A 26,132-nucleotide genomic window follows, 5' to 3' on the forward strand; every position below is an offset into this window, starting at 1 on the left:
CGGGAGGGGCCCCTCCCTCACGGCCTTGACTGGAACCAAGGACCCCGGCCTCTTCCTGCGGAAGCGCTGCTTCTCATTTCCTGAAAGCCGTGGGATCTGCGGGGGCGAGTGATGGAGACAGTTCAGATTCCAGGGGAGACAGGAATTCCACGGCTGAGAATCGCGTCGCCGGTCACCTTTCTCTCCCGCAGGGAACAGCAGGTGGCTCAGGGGACCGGGAGGTCGTGAGGGTGGGTCCAGGGGGCCACTGCGGTAGGAATTCAGAATCTCCCTGCAGACTCTAATCTCTCCGTGAGCACCCGCCCCCAGCCCCCTTCTCTCACGCATCCCTTAAGTGTATTTTTAAACTTTTTTAAATTTTTATTCTTTTTATTGAATGAAAGAGTCTTTACATTCTATAGTGCTTTACAATTTTCAAAAGTTTCATAATTGTGCTGAAATACACGTAACAGAAGATTTGCCATCTTAACCTTTTTAAGTGTATACAGTTCAGTAGGGTTAAGTACGTTCACGCTGGTATGCAAGCCCATCTCCAGGACTTCCTCATCTTGCAAAACAAACTCCGCCCCCATTAAACAATAATTTTCACCCCCTCTCCCCCAGCCCCTGACAACCACCATTCCACTTTGTTTCTATGCATTTGACTACTCCGGGAGCCTCATGTAAGTGGAATCAGACAATATTTAGCCTTATTTTACTTGGGATGATGTCCTCAAGGTTCATCCATGTCGTAACCTGGGTCCGAATTTCATTCCTTTTTAAAGCTGAATAATATTCTATCGTATGTACAGACCACATGTTGGGTATCTATCCATCCACTGACGGACACGTTCATTGCTTCTGACTCTTGGCTATCATGAATAACGCTTATGTCTATTTCTTATACATTGGAACCTTTCAAAAAGCAGTTGGCCCTTGAGGATCTAGTGAAAAAGAAATCTTCCAACCTTCACCAGAACACGTGGCATAATTTTTTTTTTTTAACGAAACAGGTATTCTTTAGTGATTATGTTTTTCTAAGGCTCTTGGTTAAATATATGTGCATTTCCTGAGCACAGAACACCAACTAGGAAAGGACGCCCCGAGTATGCTGCACGGCCTGGAAACTGATTTCAGATTAAAATAAGGAAGAGCCCCCAGAAGTTCAGTTCTGCATGCAGAACTATATGTGGGTTCTGTATTCAACTGAAGATACTTCTCACCCCTAGCACAACTGGCCTTTCAGTCGCAGTCTTTCTGTCCCTGCTTTGCCAAGGACCTACTCCTTTTATGAAAAGATTTTAGCTCATTGGAGGGAATGGGAGTGTGGGAATATGGCTTCATACAGTCACTGGGGCCAAAGGCTTTGCAGGCAGTAAACAAAGCCGGGCCACGCAGCCAGCTCCCACTCGGCCCAGATGTGGAGGCTCTGCCGAGACTGTCCCTACGGCTGCGCTCCGCACCAGTGGGCAGACCACCAAGAGGGATGATGCTGTCGGAAATGTAAGAATTCCTCTCCCATTTCATCCCCAGTTAACTTGTGGTTTCTAAAACATTTCCAGTGTTTTTTTTTTTTTTTTTTTTTTTTAATCTATGTGCAGCTACTTTCTTACTTGTGTCCGTTTCATTTTCCCCTTTTATGTCTACCCCTCTTGTTTTGGTAGAAGAAAAAGTAAAACAAACATCAGAAACTGGAGTTCCCCTAAGAGCCGATCTTTTCTGAGGAGTTGTGAGCCCTGTGGCTTTAGCACCAAGTGTGAATATGCTGCAAATCAACAACTTCCCGGAGCCGCTGTCGCATGGCAGTGTGAGCTGTTGTGACACGTTCTTCAACATTCGGGTTCTAAGAGGGAAAGAAAACAAATTGCCATAGGCTTTGGATGGGATGCGTCTTATGCTTCCTGGCCGTTAGTATCTAATCCACTCGTCTGCAATCAAGTCTAAAGCTATCACTCCCTTTGTAGGACATCGCATATAGCATTCACAAGAAGCCAGCACACAGCTTTCAATTTTAACAAAAAACTCCATTCAAGATTGGTTGAATGTGTTAGATTTTTTCCTAAAATATTTCATCCATCATTATCATGTTCTTATGTATTTAAACCATAAAAGTTTCTAAATTGTTTACATGGCATCTAATCTCTGATTCCTAACATGTCCTTCCCCTGGAATAAAATCTTCAAGATGAAAAAGGAAACTGGTTAAACCTTCCATTTAGGAGCAGTATTTATTTCTAAATTGCACAAAGATAGTTAAAACATACTATATTTAAACTTGCAAATGAAGATTACCTGCTTAGGATGCCAAGTACCTTTTACATACGGTAAAGGGAGCACACAGTTTTGTGATCTAAAACAGCACTTTGATGGATTTAAAATCCTCTATGCTGTCGCCTTACTTCCTACCCTTAAATAGTGCATGACGGACAAGGTACCTCAGAGTCTTTGAATCGACTAGACTTTTCAGGGGCAAATAGATCTAAATGCTCCAAGCCCTCTTCTTCTAAAGCATGATTAGTGAAAAGACACAAAGACATTTTGTAAACAATCCTATGTTAGCAAACTTAGCCCAATTCCATATGGCCCTTCCTTGCTAATATTCTGCCCAGTTCATCACTGACAACGTTTATAATGTATTTACATTGTGCTAATTCTTTGCTCAAGGTAAAAGTAGGAGAAAAGCCTGGGACTCCGTAGATATAAGTGCTTTTCTCCTAAGAATGTTGGAGCTATGTTAACGTACACAGAACTTGCATGTGTAGTAATACTATTTTTACTATAATTAGTATCTTACTGAGAACACTTAATTGGGCCTGACGTTATACGTCAGATTCTCAATTAATGGCAGCAACTGCAGTTCTATCAAGAATGCAGAGGCCCCCGGTAGTGAATTTACTCTTGAAAATGATAAAAGGAAACTTTAATTGAGAGAGATGGGTCTGTATTAGCCCTGTACTTCTAGATTCCTGGAGGATTTTCTGAGTTGGAAGAGGTCAATTAATTTACTTCTAGAACTCAGAAAAAACCTCTAGTTATGTCACAACCTTCCCAATCTATCTTCTCCTACTTGTGTCACCGATTTGGCCAAGATATTTCCACCACCAAATGATGGCATCTTTGGCTGGTTTGTGATGTCTTGACCCAGGTATTGGGCAGGGTTCCCACTCCTGACGGATATGGCCACCCACTCAATATGATCTACTAGATTTGGAAGCCCAAATCACAATCCATTTAAAGAAAAATCAATGAAACTGAATGTGTGGCCATGGGAATAGACCTCAGTGTCCTAGACTTCAGTGTTGTCATCTATTAAAATGAGGAAATCAGACTAGATTGTTTCTAAGGGCAGCGTGGTGAAGGGCGCCAGATAAGACTGGTAGGTCTGAATCCCAAGGTCGTGGGCAAATTACTTGACCTCTCTGTGCCTTGCCTGTAAAAGGAGGGCAATAATAGAACCTACCTCTTGGAGTTGTCTTGAGGATTAATTGAGTGAGTACATTTTAAGCACATGGAACAATGCCTTGCACGAGTAAACATCACATGATGCTTGATATATAAAAGGACACTCCCAGTGATAAGGTAGTTTGATTTTTCTAATCCCCTCCCCTCTTCCCATTCTGGACAGAGTTAGGAATGATGTTGGGAGAAGAGGATACAGAGAGGCTTATCCATTTCTTAAAAAAGAAAACAAGCCTAGTCATTGCTCTATTTTCTTATGACTCCACTCAAGGATTTTGACCTTCCTGTCACTGTAAAAAGGAAAACAGAATAATCCAGTGGCAGCAGGGCAATAACAGCCGGGTTCCTGAACATGTCACAGTGATGTCGAGTTAGGAATGCTCTTCACCAAGAGGTGCCAACTCACTGCAGTGCAACCAGGCATCAGAACATTGCTTAGCGGTCGGGACCCTGTCACTTTCCTGAGATGAGAAAGTCTTTTATCTACAGATGCCTCCAGCTGGTGGTACTGCTTAAGTCAACAGCAGTTCCAATGGATTGGAATGACCCAAGTTCTTGGTTACAGAGCACTTGAAGTACGTGAAATTTACTATCTCCTCCTCCAGGAATGGAATTCCTTGCTCTTCTAGAGGACGGAGTTTTAGCAAAACCAGGACCCATTCATTGAAGAGAATGTGACAGGAGTCGTTATTGGAAATGTGGTGACTGTTACAAGCTTTGAAAAATGGCAGGCTCCCTTCCTGAGTTTTCTTCCTCCACTTCAAGGAAGTGGTAAAAGTGTCACTTCTCCCAGGCACATCAGACTGTCATTTAAAAATGTGTCTCATTAAATCCTCAGCTTCTGGTCTAGCCTCAGTGTATCCTCCAGAGTTTCTAAGAAACGACATCTGTCACTTCTTAGAGAAGGTTTAATTGTTTTTTCCCTTCTCATTTAGGAAAGGAATGTCAGCCGTTTACGAAGTAGTAGAATGAGGCCCATTTCTCTGGCCTGCTAAGAGTCCTAAAGGAAGGACTTTTCTGCTGAAAGGGAGGTTTTGTTAATACCTGGTGTTCTTCATACTTCACAGTCTTTTGAAGGCAACAACAACTATGATACACCTGAGCTACGGACATTTCCACCCTTTTCCACGCGGTTCGTCAGGATCTACCCCGAGAGAGCCACTCACGGCGGACTAGGGCTACGGCTGGAGCTGCTGGGCTGTGAGGTGGAAGGTAAGCACGATTTCCAGAGCCCCACCTGGTTCCCCAGATGTTTTATTTCCTTCATCATGCACTTATGCCCCTGACGGTGCTGCTGCAAATTGCCCCATTTCTCCTGGGTGATCCTGGGTCTCTTGTGCCTGCGGGTCCGTAAGGCTCATCACCTGGTGCCCTGCACGACTTATTCAGCAAATATGCTACTGAGCCTCATTTCTCCCTGTTTCAACAGGAAGACTTGTAGACAAGCAGCCTTCTCCTGTCCCTAAGTGCACACTGCATCATTCCCAGATCTTTCCCCTAGTCCTTTGTCTACCCCCTTGGGATTCGTTTATCTTCTCATTTGACAGTGTTTACTGAGCACAAGTTCTTTCCCAGACACAAAGGAGGCACCAGGAACACAAAGGTCTATAGGACGTGGACCTTACACTCAAGTAGTTCAGCACGGATGGAGGTGGTAGACCAACACACCAGCACTTGCTGCCCCTGAGCTTTGCCCCTAGAAACCGTGCCCATCCTTCAGGACTTGGCCCCGTGCCCTCTCTTCCATAACAGTGCCTTCACATCCTAATTTTTTGTGGGTTGTTTCCATAACGCTCCTCAGATTCTGTGGGGTTGTCTTCTTTGACTTTTTTTTTAAATGATGTATTGTGAAATTCACATAACATAAAATCCTCCATTTTGGTTTTTTTTAATTATTTTATTTTATTTTATTTTGTTGCTGTTGTTGTATTTTGGCCGCACCTTGTGGCATGTAGGATGGTCCCTGACCAGGGATCAAACCCGGGCCCCCGCAGTGAAAGCTCTGAATCCTAACCACTAGGCCATCAGGGAATTCCCTAAAATCCACCATTTTAAAGTAAACAATTCAGTGACATTTAGTATGTTGACAATTATTTATGCAACCAACACCTCTATCTAGTTCCAAAACGTTTCCATCGCTCCAAAGTGAAAACCCCTACCCATTAAGCAGTACCCCCCTCTCCCTCCCTCAACCCCCGGCGAGCACAGATTCTATGACCTTCTTAGTGTTGTTCAGACGTCCGTGTCTGGTCCAAGTTGGCATCTGCAGTGTTGACTACCATCACATACTAGCAGGAAACAGCATTTGACAGGCTGAAACATCAAGACATTATCTTGGATGAATTTTTGTTGGTTTTTTGTTTGTTTTTTGTTTTGGTTTGGTTTGGCTTGGTTTTGGGGGTTTTTTGCCTGCACTGTGAGGCTTGAGGGATCTTAGTTCCCCGACCAGGGATTGAACCTGCACCCCCTGCAGTGGAAGCACAGAGCCCTAACCATTAAACCACTAGGGAAGTCCCTTGCATGAATTTCTTAGGCTGCTGCAGAGAAACAAAACTTTACATGAGATAATACATGTAATGTACAGTGAGGTCTGTTTAAAGATAGACTTAGGTTATCATAGGAAGGTCATATCAAGGACAAATTCAGTTCTCACACTGACCTCAGAACTGCACTCTCCTCTTCATTTTTTCACATAATAAATGAGATGAATGTTTGAAAAAATGATATGATGGTTGCTTAGTGTACTATTTTAATGCTTTTGTGCATTGGAATTCCCATCTGCGTTCAATTTGGGCATAAATGAGTAACCTTATACCAACTTTTTCATCCCCATAAAGGTCTTTCTCTAGGTTAGTGCAAAGAATGGCTATTGTCGGTACCCAGATGTTAATCCATTGAGCATATGCTCAGAGTTGTTTGGAAGGATGCCTCTTAAATATCACCTTCTTGGGATTTCAAAATTATTTGTGTTTTGAGCCACCCAAATATAATTACATTCCTGAGCACATTAAATATCATAAAATATTTCTTACACAGTAAAGAATCTTAAGCTATAAATCACCATCCTAGTGAATAATTCATAGCTGCTTTCCCACGTGTTTATTTAAAAGCAGGCCATTATCTCCGATTCTTTATTAGGTAGTTGTTTCCATATCTGTAGTTATGTCGCAGGACCTCTGAATCATCTAGTCACTGTCAACACAGACCAAGAATGACCATGTGCCAGGAATTTGACAAAGATGCCAAGAAAAAGAAGGGATGGGCAGACTGAACCACCTGTAGACACATTCGTTCAGTGTGCTGAGCGGTGTGGTTGCCTGGAAAAGGGCGTCTGCTGCTCCGATGCAGGACTTTAGCCTCGATTCTGGGAAGCGACATTGATTTAGAAGGTGGAATGAATGGATGGTTGAAAAGACTGAGCCTGGTGGCAGTTTGCCAGTGTCAACTCAGTGGTGAGGTAGCAGTGGTGGTGAAGGGATTTGCTGCAGATGTTTGCAGGCACTCACCGAGGTGGGGAAGTTGCCCCGAGCCACACGAGGAGCCAGCATCCAGGGAAAGTATTGTCAAAGCTGTTTAACACAGTTGGTGAAAGGCAGTGTTTTTCTTCTCCCTTAAAACGATTAACAGGCCCTTATTAAATACTGACTTTGTACCTTGTGCTACAGGAGATACCCAAAGATCGAGAAAGAGGGTGAGGTACAACCCAGCCATCTCTGAGTCTCCGTTTTATTTGGGACTAGCACTTATGTTTAAGAAACAGTTAGAGAACCACAGACGATAAAATATTTTCAAGTAGTAAAATTGGGACATCACTTTTTACTTTTTTCAATTTAATCCCCGTACTACCCTGGGCCACTTCCAGTGCAAAACTCCTCCTTTTTTAAATACCATAAGGAATGTGGAAAAACCAGCAAGATGAATAGAGAGTTTGAAAGTGGCACGTTACCAAGAGCGAAGGCAGCTTAGCAAAGGCAAGCATCTGGATTACCAAAGAGGATTCTATTGATTCGGTGTTAACAATAAGCAGAACCCAGAATATGTGTGTATGCATTTTACAAAGTCTAGTATGTACGCCTAAACGGTGTGAACATTACCTGTACGTGGTGATTTCCTAATTATTATTGGTGTGTGTTTGGGGCAGTTGAGGAAGTTGAAACTAGCTATGTTTCTACATTTATTATAACTCTGCTCAGTCCTTTAGTACAATAACAAACAGGGTCAAATTTTTATTGAGAAAGCAACAGTTACCAGCACATTCCAACTGGCCAGAAACTATTAGAGAACAGGTCCCCACTCCCAGCATCTTGTCTGGTTTTCAAACATCAAGAGAACTGTCCATTATCTCAAGTCATGTAAAGTGAAATGTAATGCCGAAAACTGTAAGATATTAAACAGATTGCAAAAATGAGTAACAGGCTGGAAAAAAAAAATAGATGGAACTAAATTTAAAGAACTTCAAAAGCAGTCTTTGATTAATGTTGGCTACTTTTCAACTACAAACTCAAAGCTATGGGAATACCTGCCAGCAGTGGAATGTAGTCCTCTGGGAGTTAAGGTAAAATGACCCCAGGGAACTCCCAGACACCTGCCGTGGCTCACAAGCTGAGAAGCTTACTTAGAGGGAAATGGAGTCGCTCTTTAAAAAAATAAAGAAGTAAAGAACAATATTGTACTAAAAGTGAATGCTGAGACTCCCTTTTGGGGAAAATATTACAAGATAAGCTTAGCAAACTTAGTAAATACCAAGAATATAAAAAAATTCATGACAAGTGAGTCCTCTAGCACCTTGAAAATGAAAGGAAAAACAATTCAAGCCAAATCTCTATCATCAAAGTTCCCAACTTCAGGGTCATGAATAAATAACCAGTGAGAATACAAGAACTTTTCAGAAAAAGGATGTGTATGTAGATAACAATGTATAAAATGCTAAGGCAGCCAATTCTATGAAGGAGATACGGATCAAATACCAAAACAAAGCAGTCCCCAATGCATTCTGCAAAATCCGAGTATATTTCGCTCCTGAAAGAGAGGCAAACCATGCTCCCGGTCTTCTAACCACAGATTAGAGTTTTCTGCAAAAGTATTAGCAGAATCAACAGCCGGGGGCTGGAGAATACATTTCAGAGGTGTGAGAAAATAATCTTTGGATCTTGTTTCAGCACCTACAGCTGGACCGACCACTCCCAATGGGAACCTGGTGGATGAATGTGATGACGACCAGGCCAACTGCCACAGCGGAACAGGTGATGACTTCCAGCTCACAGGTGCAGAAACCATCTTCATCCCATTGCTGTGCCATCTCAGTTCATGTTGTAGTCGAGACCCGCTAATTAACGTCTGTTTGTGTTTGCGGAAATCCTCACGGCGGCAGGCGGGAGGAAGCCTTGCCAAAACACGTGCATCTTCATTTCCTCATGTCGTCATGTAAACAAATTGTCCTTCATAGCCACAGCCATTCGAACGATAATTTTAGCCATTTTCAGAGCCAAAGGCTAGGATTGTCTTCATTGGATAAGAATTCCTCCATGGCTAAATGTAACATAAACTGATTCTCATCTTCGACCTCCACCCCCTTCCGAGATAACATATGCACCACCCATACATAACCACACGCTGGAGAACGTTTATTTTCATTTTCTAACAGGGATCAAATTTTTTGAGTGGATCCTTTATCCAACTAATTAATGAAGTCAAGCTTATATTTGAAATGCAGCTTTTAAGCTAGGATTTTGTGAATCATTTTACATTAAAATTTACAAAGGCAGAATTTGTTGTTATTTGACATCACCACTAGCAAATATATCAGGGATGGTGTGTGCCACGTGCCTCACCGACTTATTTAGAGGATTACTCCATGATATTCTAAAACCCTAAAAGCTAGAAAGTGACCTTCTCTTCTACTTGGACTGACAGAGGAAACATTAAGCAAGTGGGGAAATGGAATGCCACCATTTGGAAACCGGCCAAAGCACTAGAATTATCACCCTATTGCTGCCAAAGGTACCGTGGGGCCTTTACTGCTACCCAGATCAAAACACAGTTTCTTACAGCGTCTGACTCTCATTTTACATTAAACACGAGCCCGTGGATGCAGGTCTGTATTTTTACCCAAAAGGGATTCAGGAGAGCCCACGTAATTCATTTTCGTGGGCGAAACTGAAGGCGTTACCATGTAACTTCACAATAGTGCCATGTTAGTAGCTAACGCATTAATGTAAAATGTGGAAGGAAATGTCCCACATTTCCCATTACTTCAAAAGCTCTCTTCTGAAGGAGCAAGACTGCTCTGCACCCTGAGATGGAATAAGGGGTAAAATCTAGCTCAGAAGTTTAGTACCATGAACTGAGTTTACATTTAAATCCTACCTCCTAAGGTTCTCGACCTCCAAATTTCCAGGATAATTGCTTACAGTCGAATGGCCAATAAATGTCACGTGATTATGGGCTTTTGAAAACAAATCTTGTATATAAGTAGTTGCAAGCCACAAAAATTACTCTAATTAATGCAGAGGGCTTTTCTTTGTAAGATGTCAAGCTCCAGCTAAAAAGCTTATGCAGCTGATGTTAAAACAGAGTGCCAGTCTGGTGAAGCAGGTCCTACAGAACCTTCCCAAGGTTGCCTGTGAACACTCTCTGCAAACCTCAGGCTTTTTGCAAACCCGGTCACACGTCCCATCCGTAGTGAAAATCCTCATAAAAAGGAATGTCTGCAGTCATCAGAGGCCCCCCTGTTCAATTACCCTCTTGAGGAGAGGTTCTTTCCTTTATAAACCCTAAAGTGGTCAGTTAATATTGATTAGAGACAAAGCCTCAGATTTATTCCTCGTGTCAGAACAACCAACCTTCTCATTTGTGCATCGGCTCATGACTGAATCAATTGAAACCTAAGCCTTTGAATGAAACAGGGTGAGTCTGTTAGCCTGGAGCAAACTGTGTATGGCCACGAGTTGCACACCACAGAAAATGGGTCATTTTGCCTGGAAACACTGACAGTCCTTTAACAGTACAAGGCGATAGTTTATCTACAGCATTTAAAATCATTTATTGGGTAGATAGAAAACAATGCATTCAATTTTTTTTTTTTTTTTTTTTTTTACATATTACCCTGGCAGAAAAAGTCATTTTCTCAGGCCAGCACGTTTGTTTCAATAATTTGATCTATACATGTATATATTAAGAACTTCTGGGGGTGCTGATAAGGTTCACTCTATTCCCCCAACAAGAAGAGGTGATCTAAGAAGACATTCTCATGCTTTGTATTCATTTACTGCATGACAGCCCATTTGTCCTTTTTTAAAAGCTTATTTTGCTCTATGAAGCTCTGTGTTAGTCTTTTCTGAAGAAGGGCGGGCTGACGTTTGCCCGTGTTTGCAAGCAGCCCAGCCTGCCCCTAACCCACTATCTATTCACAGGTGAGCATCTCACCTCCTGGGCTCACACACAAGTCTGTACCCTCCTTGCTCTTTCTGTCACAGCTGCAAACTTTGAACGTTCAGTGTCTTAAAACCAAACGAAAAGTATTCTCCCTTTCACCCTGATGGTTGGCAGCATGGAAATTGGGATCAATGCTCTCTGAAGGTTCGGTCCCTTAACAGAGATGATGTCACTTTAATGTCTTCTCCTGGGGGTGACCTATTTGAATATAGGGGGAAATAAGTATTTAGCAAAATGCTCATTATCTATAAACAACACTGAATTCCAGGTGAACTGTACCAGATGGATGGAAATGAGGAGAGGTTTTGCTCTCCTTTGCTTGCTTGTCAAGGTGAAAATTCACCCTTGAAGTTACTCATTCGCAAATGCCTTTGATGTCATTAGATAATACAATTGGCTTCAAAGGCACCAGGAGGCCAAATTTCACATTGGATCTGTGTGTACCCAACAGGGGAATTTGGCTCCCAACCTCTAACAAAACTGACAGTGCATATCTGTTTTTAAAAGTGAATTTTCACCTTGAGTCTTTCTCCTGTAAGACCACTGGGAACGGAATGCTAATGCGTCTGGCCTCCCTCCAATTCTGCCATTATAGATTCACCTTCTTAACCCATAATATATGTAATGGCTTCTCCTAGCGCCTGCCTCATTGAAGCCATGCACACGTGAGACCACTTATCCAGCATATTTACTGGGCGAGCAGGGGTAACACGACTTGGTGCTACAGTGGACTAGCTCAGAAATCTTCAGGCCATTTCAAGAGCTCAGTTTTACGGCTCTCTGATTCATGATCTGGGTGATTTCTCACCCGTGGGAGCTGCAGGATAGGACTAGGGCTCGGCCAGAATAGAGATGATTACAGTCTTTATTTATTTATTTATGGCTGTGTTGGGTCTTCGTTTCTGTGCGAGGGCTTTCTCTAGTTGTGGCAAGCAGGGGCCACTCTTCATCGCGGTGCGTGGGCCTCTCACTGTCACGGCCTCTCTTGTTGCGGAACACAGGCTCCAGACGTGCAGGCTCAGTAATTGTGGCTCACGGGCCCAGCTACTCCGCGTCACGTGGGATCTTCCCAGACCAGGGCTCGAACCCGTGTCCCCTGCATTGGCAGGCAGATTCTCAACCACTGCGCCACCAGGGAAGCCCTACGGTCTTTATTGAATGACACTCCTGGAAGGTGTACAATGGCACCTCATAGCCACCTCCAAACTTTCCATGATGGGCATGAGCCCTCCATGCCCTTACTTTATCTCTTGGGAAAGCAAATAGATGCTCTCGACCATGATCTGCAAGGCAGACACACATATGGAGAAATGGCTTTCTCAAGCACCAAAGTAATAACCAGCAAACCAGTTTTTCAAGAAGCGTTCAGGTGATGCTTGTGGGTTGGGCAACTTGAAGAACAGGACTTTTAAAACAGAAGTCTCATGACGAAGGGCGGAAAATGGCTGAGCTAAGATACCTAAGCTAAGAGGGTAAATCTAAGTTTCCACTGGTCCCCAGACCATGGATTCCAAGTCGACCCAGGCTGATTGAAGTTGACAGCATTCAGGGTGTTGTTTGTGCAGTCTTCCAGCTCCTCGGGACTGTGAAGAAATGTGTCCCTCCGCCCCTTCCCCTTTTCCTGCAGCTTCTCCGAACTGCATACTGGGCGGAATTATTTGTCCTTGGGAAAAACAAACAACCACAGCAGCAAAAGAAAGGAGGAATTACTGCCATCCGCTTTAAAACTTCAGTTTTTAAAATAGATTGTGGGGACCAGCCTTGCAACTCCCCCCAAGACACACATCTGAAACCTTGGGAAACTATTTGAAGCTTAGAGGTCCAGGTCAAGTTTAATACTTAAGTCACTAAGGACCTTGGGAGGCCTTTGCTTTTCACTCTTGCAATTGTGAGCGTTGTCGATTAGTCTGGGAGTCAAGGAATGCCCTTGGAAGGAAGTCTGGAACTCTCCATACTGCCTAGATGCTTTATGAATAAACGTATCAGGTAAAAAATAGTGGTTTATTTGAATTTGATATTGTGGTGAACAAAATTTAAGACATTTGCTATAGCTGGAATTAAAGGAAGAATTATCTGAGGGAACTGCTAGCCTCTAACAGATGTATGTAAGCCTACAGCATTCTCTACTAAATATTACCTACAATGCTGCCTTTTTCTCATCTCATATGTTACTGTTTCTGTGTTTCAGGTGGTACCACTGTGCTGACCACAGAAAAGCCAACCGTGATAGACAGCACTATACAATCAGGTATCAAATACCAAAGAGAAAAATGTGGTAGATTTCACATATGCCTGTCCTTTCCCACAAAACAGCACATCGCTACGGTTCTCAATTTCCGTTTCCCTCAAAGTCCTAGCAGAGATGCCACCAGCATCTGGTCCCCAAGCATGAGCCATAAACACTGCTTTCCTTTCATCCACATGTATATGCAGCAGGGAGCAACATTTCCTTCCCTATCAGTCATTGCCAAATGGTGACAATCCCCGCTCTCAGCGGAAGGAACCGAGGAACATACTTTGTTTAAACGCAGCACATCTAGGACACGGACTGTGTTTGCAAACTCAGGAGAAGGAAGTCTCCCAGGCAGCAGCCTGACTATTTATTTTCATCGCCACTCAGCAAATCGGAGACAGGCGAAGTTTGTCAGTTCTGTCTGCCACAGAGTTGGCAGTTTTACAGCCGCATTTCCAGTGGGTGCGCCACGAGATGCGGTGCAGGAAACCAGGGCTAGCAGTGCGCCCGGAGAGGAGCGCCCTCGGGAAGGGCACCTCTGCATCCTTTTATTAATAGAGGCCCTGTGATGACTTTTAGAGCCTCTGGCTTGCTGTTGATCAGGGCCCAGCCACAGGGATAAGGTGGCCTCCCCCTCACTCTCTTTTGTATTCTGTTAGTATTTTTTGAAAATCTTCCCCACAGACACACACCAGGGGAAACAGTCCGTATAAGCAATCAGAAGTTTTACATACTTTAAAGTTAATCATCAGAGTGAGGTGAACAGGTCAGCTCACCAGCTTCTCCCATTTCCTCCACTGAAGCCCGCAGCCTTGGCCTCCACGGTCACTTCTTAATGGGGCATGTGGTGTACATCACTGTTTCCTCAACAGCAGACCCTCCGCAGCCAGCAGAACGCAGAAAGGACTGCTCTGATTAGCATGCTTCCTTAAAGGGTGCTGTCACTCTTGACCCGATTAACCAGCAAAACAAACTTCCCTTTAGCTGAACTTAACCCCAGGTTCCCCCATGGCGGGCTCAGGGTGACAGACTCCCTGCTGCCACTCAGCTCAGACACCCCCAAATACCGAAGATGAAACTGAAGAATAGTGTTCAGCTAAATTCCAGCAGCCAGCCGGGAGTCCCTTCCACACCTTTTCAGGTTATAAAGCGTAGCCTCGGGGGATTGGCTGGCGGCCCCTGCCTCCTGGATGGGGCTCTTGCTCTCGTCCCATCTTCCCTGATAGGAAATTCCTGGTTTCCCACTCAGCCCCACCAGGGTCGTTTTTATGGGGTAACTTCCTTGCAGGTTCTTTATGACCCTCTGTCACAGGGAAGAGGGGTGAGGTGAACAAGTGACGTTCTAATAATGTAACAAACATTTTAACTGTCGCTCTAGTTTTTCCTCTTGCCAGAGAGTTAATTACAATCACTAGGAAGTTGCCAGCTAGCTTGTTAGCTCTCATCTCTTTTCTTGCCTGTCCAAAGAACTAGGGGTCATCAAAAAAGCAAACATGAACAGCAACCTTGGGGAAAATGGAAAGGTACATCAGATCCCAAAATGGGATGACTCTCCCTCGGTGCTGGAAGTCTTTGTTATCAGACCAGGAATGGCTCTGTGAACTTTTGATTTGTGCATGAGCTCAAGGTCTTTGTCTTGATAGCTTCGCAGAGGAGATCCAGAGCAGACAGTCATCTCATAGGGTCTACTGTGGTCAGAGGGCAGAGGTACAAATCGTGAACCAGTAAGACCCCTTGCTGCCACCACCTGAACAAGTTCACGTCAAACTGTTAGCGAGTTCAGTTTCCTACTGCTCACCCCACGGCAGGTCAATAAATCGAGAGACGAAGTATTGGGACAAAGAATAGCGACTTTATTCAGAAAGCCTGCAGACCGAGAAGATGGAGGACTAGTGTCCCAAAGAACCATCTTACCCGAGTTAGGATTCAAGCTTCTTTTAGACTAAAAGGGGAGGGGGTGTGGCTGCTTGTTGTAAACTTCTTAGTGCTGGAATCCTTTGTGCTTGCAGCTGTTCATGGATGTGTGGTCACAATGTTCCTATAAACCTCCAATAAGACAATTGTTATTTTATATTCTGCAACTTTTTATTTCTATATGAATGGAAAAGTGTTATACCTTTAAAGGTCAGCCTTAAGAATGGGCTTTCCTGTATATTTCAGGCTATAGGCAACATTCTTTTACAAAAGTGCAGAGCCAACAAGACTAAGCATCGGCAAGAGAGCACAGGGTTAGAGCTAAAGGAATAGATCCAATATGCAGTCAGGTTTGTTCTTCTTCTTCTTTTTTTTTCAATAATATGGTTGTGTTCTTTTTTTTTTTTAATGTATTTATTTGTTTGTTTATTTTTGGCTATATTGGGTCTTCGTTGTTGTGCGCGGGCTTTCTCTAGTTGCGGTGAGCGGGGGCTACACTTCATTGTGGTGTGCAGGCTTCTCATTGTGGTGGCTTCTGTTGCAGAGCACAGGATCTAGGCACTCGGGCTTCAGTAGTTGTGCCACGTGGGCTCAGTAGTTGTGGCTCGCAGGCTCAGTAGTTGTGGCACACGGGCTTAGTTGCTCCACGGCATGTGGGATCTTCCCAGACCAGGGCTCGAACCCATGTCCCCTGCATTGGCAGGCGGATTCTTAACCACTGCGCCACCAGGGAAGTCCCCAAGGTTTGTTCTTTTCTATTACAGGACCACAGGGCTTATTGATGGGATGGTCTGTTCTACAGTCAGCCCAGAGTCCTTTACAACTTGCCTTGGTTTCCTGTTTTTCCATTGTCTGAGTCATGAATCTGGCTCTCTAGATCTTCGTTTATGGATAGTGAACTGTCTGAGCTTCTCTGAGGAGTTCCGTTCATTGTCACCTCCTGGCTAAGCCAATGCTCAGAGATCAGGTCTAACTCTGTGGTGTTCACCCCCTGGTCAGATGAACCGACTGATACCTGGATCCCCACTGTCCTGAAGGCACCTTGACAAGCAGCAGCAAGTCAGACCCTAAACTTGCATCATCATCTGATTTTGCTGAAGCCACTAGAGATTCAAGCAGAGTCTGAAGCCTTCATGTTGAGGATTCTTCTCAATATAATACATTCAGTGGGCATATAATATTCATATACTGTCTGGGTTGTAATCAGATGCATAAAAGCCTATTAATGCTCTGCCAGGAACTGATGAGAAACCCTGCATTTTAAATCCAGCTCCCCCTGGTGAAGCCTCTTACCCTCCAGGGATCCCCAAACATCCACTAGAGCAGTTCAGAGTATGTTCATGACCTATGGTTGCACTGACCCAGGCACCTCCACTTATTTCCACTGCAAGACCAGCCTATGAGTAAGCAAGCTTGCATACCCAATAGAAGTTTTGAAGACCAGATTTAAAAATTAAATCCTTGTACGTGTATGGTGCTAATGATCTAACTCCGGGCAAACTAGGTTCACCAGGCGCAGCTGGTGCTGGCTCACAGAGGCTATAAATTTGTTTTAAGTTCAGAATATTGTTTCCTGCTATTTTGAAGAGTCAAGAAGGGATTTAGCCAGGTTATTCCCAATGAATTTAATGAGAATTGTGCAGCCACAGGGCCTGGGTAATATTTTGAAGATTGAAAGGTCACACGTACTTAGTCCTATATACACATTTCATTCGTCCATTTGCTTTTTTTCTCTTTCTTTCTCTGCCCTTTTCTCCTCTGCTTCTGTCCTTCTCTCTTCCTCTTTTTTTTTTTCCCCCTTTCTGGAAATGTTTTTGTGTATTCTGTGTGTTTAATAGCCTTTCTAGCCAGGCTTGAATCTTCAACATTGAACTATTCTGACTCCATACCCATCCCCCACAAAAGTACTGATTTAAAAAAAAAAAAAATTTATTTTAATTTAACAAGATTGCCATAAATTATATGATCGGGACAAGGAGATAAAAGAGTAGTTAGAGCAGATCGCCATGTTAAATTCGTAGATTGGGGAAAACAGTGGAAGATAAAGGCTGACTTCCATTCACTGGAGCGGGAGAAGTGCCTGAATTACTCTTTCAGTCAAAGCCATCCTCTTGTCCTGGCCATGACAAAAATACCCAAGTTCTTCCTATATTTTATGACATCGCCAGAATAGTAATAGCCACATTACGGATAGTATGGTTTTCTGTAAATTATACAATAAATTTAATGTATTAACAAGGCAGATATAACCAGAAATGTGTATGCTGTAATGGCTTAACTGCCCTCCTCTTTGTGCATGTCTTATAAATAACATTTAAGTAGAGACCCCAGAACCACACACATATTAACATTTTCCCATATTAACATTTTCTAACACGAGATTACACAACAGTACTTTCCGGGGCTGTGGGCGTTGACATCCAAGGTTGTTCAACCATTCTGTCACTGTTCAGCTGACCACTACTTCTGCAAAATTCAATCTTGCTGCACAGAAGCAGGGCAGATTTTGGAGAGGGTTTCTCATGCTTTAAGAAGCCCTATTTCATGGTTATGATGGACTAGGCATGAAATCTGTCTCTCCAATGACACTACCGCTGTGAAATATAGCCCTTCGCCCTAACTGAAAGTGCTCACGTTATACACATCACGTGACTTACTAGGTTTACTTTCCCAGCTGTCCCTGTGAATCCTTTGGCAGGTCACACTGTCATCGGATGGGAGAATCCATCCTGCTCAGTTTTGACAACGCGTGTGGTGCCTTCCTTCCAAATTTCACATTAGCATTTGAAAAGAGTTCCTTGGAAACTCAAAATGCAAAGTAACTCATTCTTATCTATTCAATAAACCTTTCCATTACAATCCCTCCTGCCGTTGTTGAAGTTGGGGAGGGACCAGGGAGCCCAGACTCGGAGAAGAAAGCAAGATATTTGTGTTAAATGCTTAGACAAAGTTAAAGAAAAGATCCAAATGAGACAGGCTCTCAGCCTGACCCTAACACAGCATATAATACCATACTTCCCTTATTGTACAGAGACGTTGTTTTGCGGCTTTATTTTTTAGATCAGTTGGCTAGCTGCCCTAGGCACCTTCCTCGTCGTCTCAATGCTGCCATCTTGTGGACACCTGGACTCAGTGAGAAGCAATGACCCTCATTAGAGAAACCAGCCCCTATTGTGTGTTTAATTTTATTGTATATTCGGGGGAGGAGTGGGACTGGCAGAAACAAGAGAACTTTATCTTTAGGATTATTTTCTATTGTTAGCTCAAGTTCCCCCCCCCCCAAAATTCCAAGCATCAAAGACTTCATTTTCCCCATCCTTAAAAAGTTAACCAATTTCCCCAAAAAAAGGGTTGAGTAAAAAAATAAGGCTATAGAGGTTTAAAAAACCCCATAGCCAAATAGCACCTTGTAGAACACACAGATCATTCCTGAGAATCCCTTCATACTTTCCTTTTAGATTCCAAAGGCAGCATTTTGAACGTTAAAAAATATACAAGTGGGTACCTATTCAAGTATGCTTTGGCTTTACTTGACCTTACATTGAGGTTTTAAGTGGGGCAAACAATTAATAGACAAATCTGAAAATTCACTAAAAAAGCAGAGGCTTCCAGTTAAAATTAACTGACCTGATATAAAGCACAGAAGTAAAAAATAATCTTATGAAATGCTTCAGAGATCTGCCAGTAAAAACCTGAAGCATAAGCTGGTGTGGTGAGAATACAAATAACCTCCAGGGTGAGATATTCAGCCAAGTCACGTTTCTAGACTTTTGAGGTTCATGGGTCAATCTCTAATTAAGATTCTTTTCATTGGTGGATATCAATTTATATGACTCATCCTCAAGAGCAGAGTATCTTTCATATTAAGTATTGCGGAAATAGGGAGAATGCTAATAGAATATACATGTAATATACATGCTTTGGAAAGTAACCTTCCTGGAAATTTTATGTAGCAATTTGACAGGCAGTCCATAATCTTTTTGAGCTGGATAAAAAAAAAAAAATTGTTTTAAATGTTACTAAATATGATGTTGTAAGCATTTGGACTTCTCCATGCATCTTTTGAGTTTCCTGGTAATCCTGGATTTTGTGGCTTTCCTGGAATTTTCAAACAGACATGAAGTTATGTAAATCATGCTTTCCATGAACGAATTAAGGACCTCTTTGACCTAAATGATTAAATGTGTCTTTCTCTGCTTGTCTCTGTTTTTTTCCTTTCCACCCACTGAAGAGTTTCCAACATATGGTTTTAACTGTGAGTTTGGCTGGGGTTCTCATAAGACGTTCTGTCACTGGGAGCATGACAGTCACGTGCAGCTCAAATGGAGTGTGTTGACCAGCAAGACGGGACCGATTCAGGATCACACAGGTAATGGAGGGTTCACTGTGGCCTCATTTCTTTGAATTAGAGAAGGTGTTACTGCGGAGGGTTGATGGGTCTCTGAGTTTAGGGAGTTTAGAAAATACTACAGAGCATTCACTTTTGCTTTTCTTTACTGCAATTAACATCATGTCCTCCCCTAGTAGAGATTCCCTTAGGCCACTTTGTAGAGAATGCTGATTAAATGTGGCAACTGATTTGGCCCCTCTGAAAAATAGCAAACTTGGCAAATCAGTGTGTGTGAATTAATACCTGTTTTCTACTTTTTCTGAACATTTTTCATGGGAAATTTCAAATGTATTCAAAAGTAGAAAAGAAATAGTAAAATGAACCCTCTCTGTACATAACCCAACTTCAACAACCATCAAATCCTAGGAGTCTTATTTTATTTCTAGCATCCTGACTCTGGATTGTTTGGAAGCAAGTCCAAACACCACCATAGATGGTGTCATCTCGTTTATTTTACAGCTAAAGAAACAATAAGTGAGCTTAACGCTTACTCTCTTGACCCATGAAGTGGAAATGGATTGGGGTAGGGGTAGAAATCTTGTTCTTTTGAGGAAGATTGTAAATCTAGCCCATTCCCTCTGAGCAGATAGAAACCATAGAAACCTCACCACACCGCAGCTCACAACCCACCTCACCTCCTGTCTTCCTTTCCTTCTAAGATTAATTAGGGTTGGGGTACATAGGGAGCCGTCAGCCACTTTGGGGAACTCTTTTACCCGCCGCCATCCTGTTTTCCTCCTAGTCATTTTATCACCCAACTTGAAATATGGAATAAAGAACCATCAGTGTCCTGCAAAAAAACGCACACGCATACCCTCACACACACACACACACACACACACACACACACACACACACACACACACACACACAAACACCCACCCTGCAAACTTCTGCCCTAATCAGTGATACTGACAGGACTGCTTCCTCAAGTCATGCTTCCCAAAAGAGACCCCAGAGGGGCATTTGCTGATGCTGAGAAATCTCATTAAGCCAAGTTTCCCCATGCCTGTGCTTGGGATGAGTGGGCCAGTGGGCCGATGGACAGGCAAAGGGTACTCCATGCCTTTCCCACTTTGTTGTTCACTTTTTCCCCTGTGAATACAACCATTAAGTAGGTTGAATAGGCCTCTTTCCATCACAGCTACTTCCTTTCCTAATAAGAATGACAAGGAAATTGGATAAAATTGGACTCCTTCAATTCTGAGACACTTTCAATTGAATCTTAAGACAAGCAGTTTTAGAAAACTTAAAATACTTTGACTGTAAATGGCACTGTACATAGAAATGGCATCAAATTAACCAAATGCAATTAGCTGAAATGAAGGCAGTAATGGTGGAAAAATTGATGCAAAGTGAAGCAAAATGGCTCAGTAGGATCTGACATTCAAAGGAGGTTAAAAGCTATGTTAGCCAGAGACAAAAGCTAAAAGGCTTGCAGAAGTACAGTGCTAATTGAGAAAACGGAGAGAGCGTTCCCGACCCAGAACTGTGATAAAATCCCTGAAAGGAAAAACATCAGCACTTTATGTGTTAGAGTGTCAGAAAAGGCGGGCTTGTCTTAGATTAGCGGCTGAGAAGCGCGATTCCTTCAGAAGGATTGGTCTCTTTTGTCCTCCCAGACGCCCCGATTTACTTGGCAGTGGTGCCAGGTCTGCCCAAACCAGGAGGAACCCCTGCAGCGCTAGACACACAATCATTTGCCAAGAGAGATGGGTGAGCCCGACATCTGAAAGGCAGGAACTTGTTAACATGAAAAAGTCTGGATGAAAAGAGCCCCCCACACAAGACACACGCACACAGCCTGCCACAGATCATGTGCGGCACTTTGCAAATCAAACGTGGAGATTTCTGAAAATCAACACCATCTAGGTACAATAGCCTGCGGCCCAACTTTGGATTTATCAAAGGAATCCCACATGCTTTTCCGCATTTGACCTCTAACAATGAAGCTATGTCCCTCCTTTCAGAGGATTCCCGAAACCCGCATCTTCCTCTGCTTCATTGCACATATGCTACCGAGCTGCCCACATACATGGCAGATGCAGTGAGGGGCACTGGAGATTCAGGTGTAAAGGAGGGAACCCAACCCTGGAGGTGCTCACAGTCTGCTTCCGGGTGGGAAACGGCTCCAGCGCAGGGGGATGAGGGTGTCCAATGGCCGGGGGAGCAGTAGTGGCAGAAGGCAGCACAGGAGGGGACAGAGAAGCGGCCTGACTCAGGGACCATCTAAGCTAAGCATCCTCAACTTCGTTCTTCTCCGTAAGATCGGGGACGGGGGGCAGCAGCAAGACGAGGGCATGTCTTACTTGCCCGTCTTGGTGGGCTGAGTGAAGTGGCACCATACACACACAGGTGAGCATCATTCGGTAAATCGGTGGGAGGAAACAGACCCCAGGGGTGACTTGAGTCTGCGTGGTCCAGAGCATCACACGTACTGCCGGGGCCATGGTTTTTATTTCCACCCTCCTTTCATTTTCCCCGCCCACCGGTTTTACTAAGAGGGCTTGGGAGCCATCTCAGACAAGCAGCCAGGTGAGGGAGGAAAGCGGCTGAGGACACGTCCACTTCACCTGGACGCCGCTGACTCAGGATGTGCTCACATACGCGCAGTGAAAGAGTATCTCCCAAGCACACCAGCCTCTGGGGCAGCACACCGAACATCCTGCTGCCCACTGAGGCTCAGCGTCAGATCCATATTTTCAGCAGGTACGGTGTTATAGTAGCATTGCTATTTGCAGAGCAAACAGTGAAACACGAGTGGTATGTTTAGACCAGGTGGTGGCAGAAGGCAGTGCTCCCACAGGGGTTCATTAACAACAGAGTCAGGAGTTAGTCCTCCAAGCTCGGCAAGCATCTCCGTTGCCAAAATGGCAGGTTCTAATAAGCGTCAGAAGTACAGACTCACCTCTCCTGGAACCAGAAGCCCACATCAAACAGGAGCGGGGCTCACAGCTGAGTTTCAGGCTCTCAGGTGTATTTAAGGAATTTATAAGCCATTAAAACAAACTAGGAGGAAAGAATCAAAGTTTAGCGGGAAAAAAAAGATTGCCAGATTATTTGGACAAACTGCAGCTTTATTATCAAGCAGTTACAGTGACCAAAGCATCATCAACCAGAAGTCTACCTGCTCCAATGGTAAATAAATAAGAATACATCTAAATGTTTCCATTTAGTGTCTGTGTTCACATGCGCGCTGCTGAAGCAATCTTAAAGTTGCATGAAAACAGGTCTTCCTGTACATCCGATCTGCTTGCAATGGTGCAGAGACCAACACAAGTCATAGCCCGTGTCCGTGTGACAGTGCGTTCCAGATACGTGGTATCAGACGAACGCTGTTTACAGCCTCTGTCACAAACGTGCTTTCACAGAAGCTGAGAGCAGAGCCTCCAGTGTCAATGAGGTTTCCATCCATTGCCCACTTTCCCTTCCCCTGCACAATTGGGTTCTGGTGCTCAGCCCAGGAGAGAAGGTTTGAGTAGCAGAACTTGATAGAAAAGAGACAAAGGTTCATCCATTTGGCCACTCTCTTTAACACAGCTTTTTGTCACAGCAGGAGATGGCAACTTCATCTACTCCCAAGCTGACGAAAACCAGAAAGGCAAAGTGGCTCGCCTGGTGAGCCCTGTGGTTTATTCCCAGAACTCTGCCCACTGCATGACCTTCTGGTATCACATGTCTGGTTCACACGTGGGCACGCTGCGGGTCAAACTGCGCTACCAGAAGCCAGAGGAATATGACCAGTTGGTCTGGATGGCCATTGGACACCAAGGGGACCACTGGAAAGAGGGGCGTGTCCTGCTGCACAAATCTCTGAAACTTTACCAGGTGGGCCCCCTTCTCTAGGATGGGGCGGGCAGCTGTTTTGGGGTCTCTGGGGTAATATTTGAAAGTTATGCAAATGAGATGCGGAAATCATTCCAAATTTTATTTCAGGTGTTTCGTGAACCTGAGATACTGCTGCAATGTTGATAATCTCAGTAGCATATTTCACAGTCGCCTAGATTACAGACGTAGGACCGACTGCTGAGAAAGAAGGGAAAATGCTACTCAATAATTATTTGGGGCTGTCACAATGAACATTCCTTTAATTTGCTGCTTTTTTCCAGTTTTAAATTCTGTATCATACAAAGATACAGTGAGGAGAAGTTTTATGCCATCCCCAAGCAGTTAATATGGATTGAAGAGCGAATCGTGTGCTCTTTCGAAATCTCACGAATTTCATTTACGTGCTGTGACTTGAGCTGAAAAAGCATTTGTAAGCACTGTTATTTGGGACCCAACATTTAAATACTGTGAAAATGCTCTCATTTTGTTAGGTGATTTTTGAGGGTGAAATCGGAAAAGGCAACCTTGGCGGGATTGCAGTGGATGACATTAGCATCAATAACCACATCCCTCAAGAGGACTGCACAAGTAAGTATGGGTTGCCGTAGAAACCAAAGCAGTGCTTGCTCAGGGCACGTGTCTTTCCATTGAATGGTCTTTGTCGTGCTCATTTGGAGCTCGAATTTTAATGTGGGCTCTAAGCGCATCCTATAGAACGCGTGGTCTGGTGCAACAGGGCATAAGGCCAGGTCAGTCTACCTTTAGCTGCCCCATTATCTAACCTGGTTCACTTAGAATGTCTGGCTGGTACCCACAAAACTACACAAATAATATGCAATCCAAAGATCATAGCAAAGAAGAGACTCACAGTTTCCAGGCTGTGTACGCCATGCCTAAACATTGTGATGAGATGTGGAAAACTCAGACATCTGGATAATTCCAAATACCTGAGTGTGTCAACAAGCAGCAGGCCTTTGAAATTTTTTATCACAGTGGATTTAATGAAGATTACATTGTGAATGAATCATAGACACCATTATTCTTTGCTTTATTACAAATAAGTAGATGTTTCTGACTCTAAAAACAGTTGAATTGACTCAAAAGAATAAAGGAAATTTAGAGAGTTTGCCTAGTATTTCAGAGTTTACGGATTTCATCAATCTGGTGTATGTGAGTAAGAGTCTGACGTAGAAAACCAATTCATTCTCCCAGTTCTTGATATATAATTATACATAGCACCACTAATGGCAATGTAATAGCACAGTAATTAGTCTTAAGCTCCATTTGCTACACTTAAACTTTTGTTATATATCATTATATAATAGGATGTTAATTATAACAAAATGGAATAACCCTATTGGGCAAATTTAAGACAAAGGAGGCCTGTTGGCTATAATGGGTTTTTGGTCATTTCAGCAATTTACAAAGCTTTTATTATACAATGTATTGGATATACGTAATCCCTAAAGTGGCAATAATTTGATAGGGTCGATTGAAGAAATTGGGGGAAAAAGAGGGCAGTGAATAAAGGTCTGCTTCCTGCCACAGTACTTTGCAGACCTTCACAGAAAATAAGGCTTAATATTTAAGTTGCAACTACTTTACAAATTCCCCACATCCAGGTCTACACAGTTGTTAAAATGTATGTTTCATACAGTTACACGGGGCACGTACTACTTGCTTTCCTTTTCCAAGATGAGAAGATTGATGGTGATGTTTTTTGGAATGGGAGAGCAAAAGCTCTACCAGCTGAAACCAAGAAGTACATTCAATCTGGTCCAACAGGTTTTCACTGACCACCTTCTATGTGCAAAGCAGCGTCCGAGTGCTACAGTGAATGTATAGAAGCTAAGACAAGTCCGTGAGCCTTTCTGTTTTCATGTGACTCATCTGCTTAGCTGTGCTTACTGCTGGGCGTTATACTCAGAAAGTCACAGCTAAAGCACCATTAAAACTTTGTATTGCTGTAACAATGAAAAGGCGTCTAAGATAATTCTACAATTATTCGACAAATATGTTTCCTTGAATATTTAGCCATGGATGCTGGGAGATTATCAGCTCTTTGTTAATTATTCATGCATTAATATAACAAATATTTATCGAGGCACTGCGTATGTTCTGAACACTGTTCTAAATGCTGGGGACATAGGAGTGAACCAGGTCCCTGTGCTCTACTCAGAACCATAAGGGATACCAGGACTCCACTCCCTCCAGATTCTTTCTTTTTTTTGGTAAGACACAGGACACAATCTCTGGCCTTAATGAGCTGACATACCATATGAGAAACTGACTAACACTTACAAAGCAGTTATCTACAAAAGCACAGGATGGTAGCCATATGTGCAATTCCACTTCTGTTTTCTATTTTCACCAGATTTCCCCACACTCCAAATGCCAAAACCATTTCCCTCCACCCTGCTCTTCTCCTAAGACAACACTCTCTGCTCCAGCAGTGCTTCCTGGATTTAGATCTGACACCAATTCCCTAGTCATTTAACACTGCCTCTCTATAGCTCTCCAGTTACTTGGTGGGGTCAGATTGTACTAAAAACTCCAAAGGAAACCCAGCAGAGCCATTAGTGTGGTGTGTGTGTGTGTGTGTGTGTGTATGTGTATGTGTAAAGGTTTATGTAGTTTGTGTGTATTGTATTTGGTTGGCAGTTCAAATATCTCTTTCAATTTTGTTTGACTTGTCAGAACCAGCAGACCTGGATAAAAAGAACCCAGAAAGTAAAATCGACGAAACAGGTAAATTTGTCTTGCTGACCGATTTTTAAAATATTTTACTGTGGCTTTCAGTATATTTATGAAGAAGCTTTCTGGAACTTTGGTGCCCTGGTGTATCAAAGCAGCTCACATGAAATAAACACCCACATCCGTGGTACTGTGCCTGGGC

General features: G+C 43.3%; 1 protein-coding gene across 7 annotated transcripts in view; it reads left to right on the forward strand.

Annotated features, from left to right (window-relative positions):
* Nucleotides 1–26,132, forward strand: part of NRP1 (neuropilin 1) — a 137,353-nt gene that overhangs the window by 106,408 nt on the left and 4,813 nt on the right. For 3 of the 7 annotated variants that reach the window (XM_082449667.1, XM_082449668.1, XM_082449666.1), the window contains 7 exons: nt 4,505–4,649; nt 8,597–8,701; nt 13,060–13,119; nt 19,250–19,387; nt 22,962–23,236; nt 23,728–23,824; nt 25,934–25,984. In XM_082449667.1, the coding sequence (XP_082305793.1) occupies nt 4,505–4,649; nt 8,597–8,701; nt 13,060–13,119; nt 19,250–19,387; nt 22,962–23,236; nt 23,728–23,824; nt 25,934–25,984 (871 nt within the window). The remainder of the gene's footprint in view (nt 1–4,504; nt 4,650–8,596; nt 8,702–13,059; nt 13,120–19,249; nt 19,388–22,961; nt 23,237–23,727; nt 23,825–25,933; nt 25,985–26,132) is intronic. The other 4 variants (XM_082449669.1, XM_082449671.1, XM_082449672.1 and 1 more) reach the window with 3 other exon arrangements.

The sequence above is a fragment of the Balaenoptera physalus genome, assembly GCF_965194825.1.
Source record: "Balaenoptera physalus genome assembly, chromosome: 2".
Classification (NCBI taxonomy): Eukaryota; Metazoa; Chordata; class Mammalia; order Artiodactyla; family Balaenopteridae; genus Balaenoptera; species Balaenoptera physalus.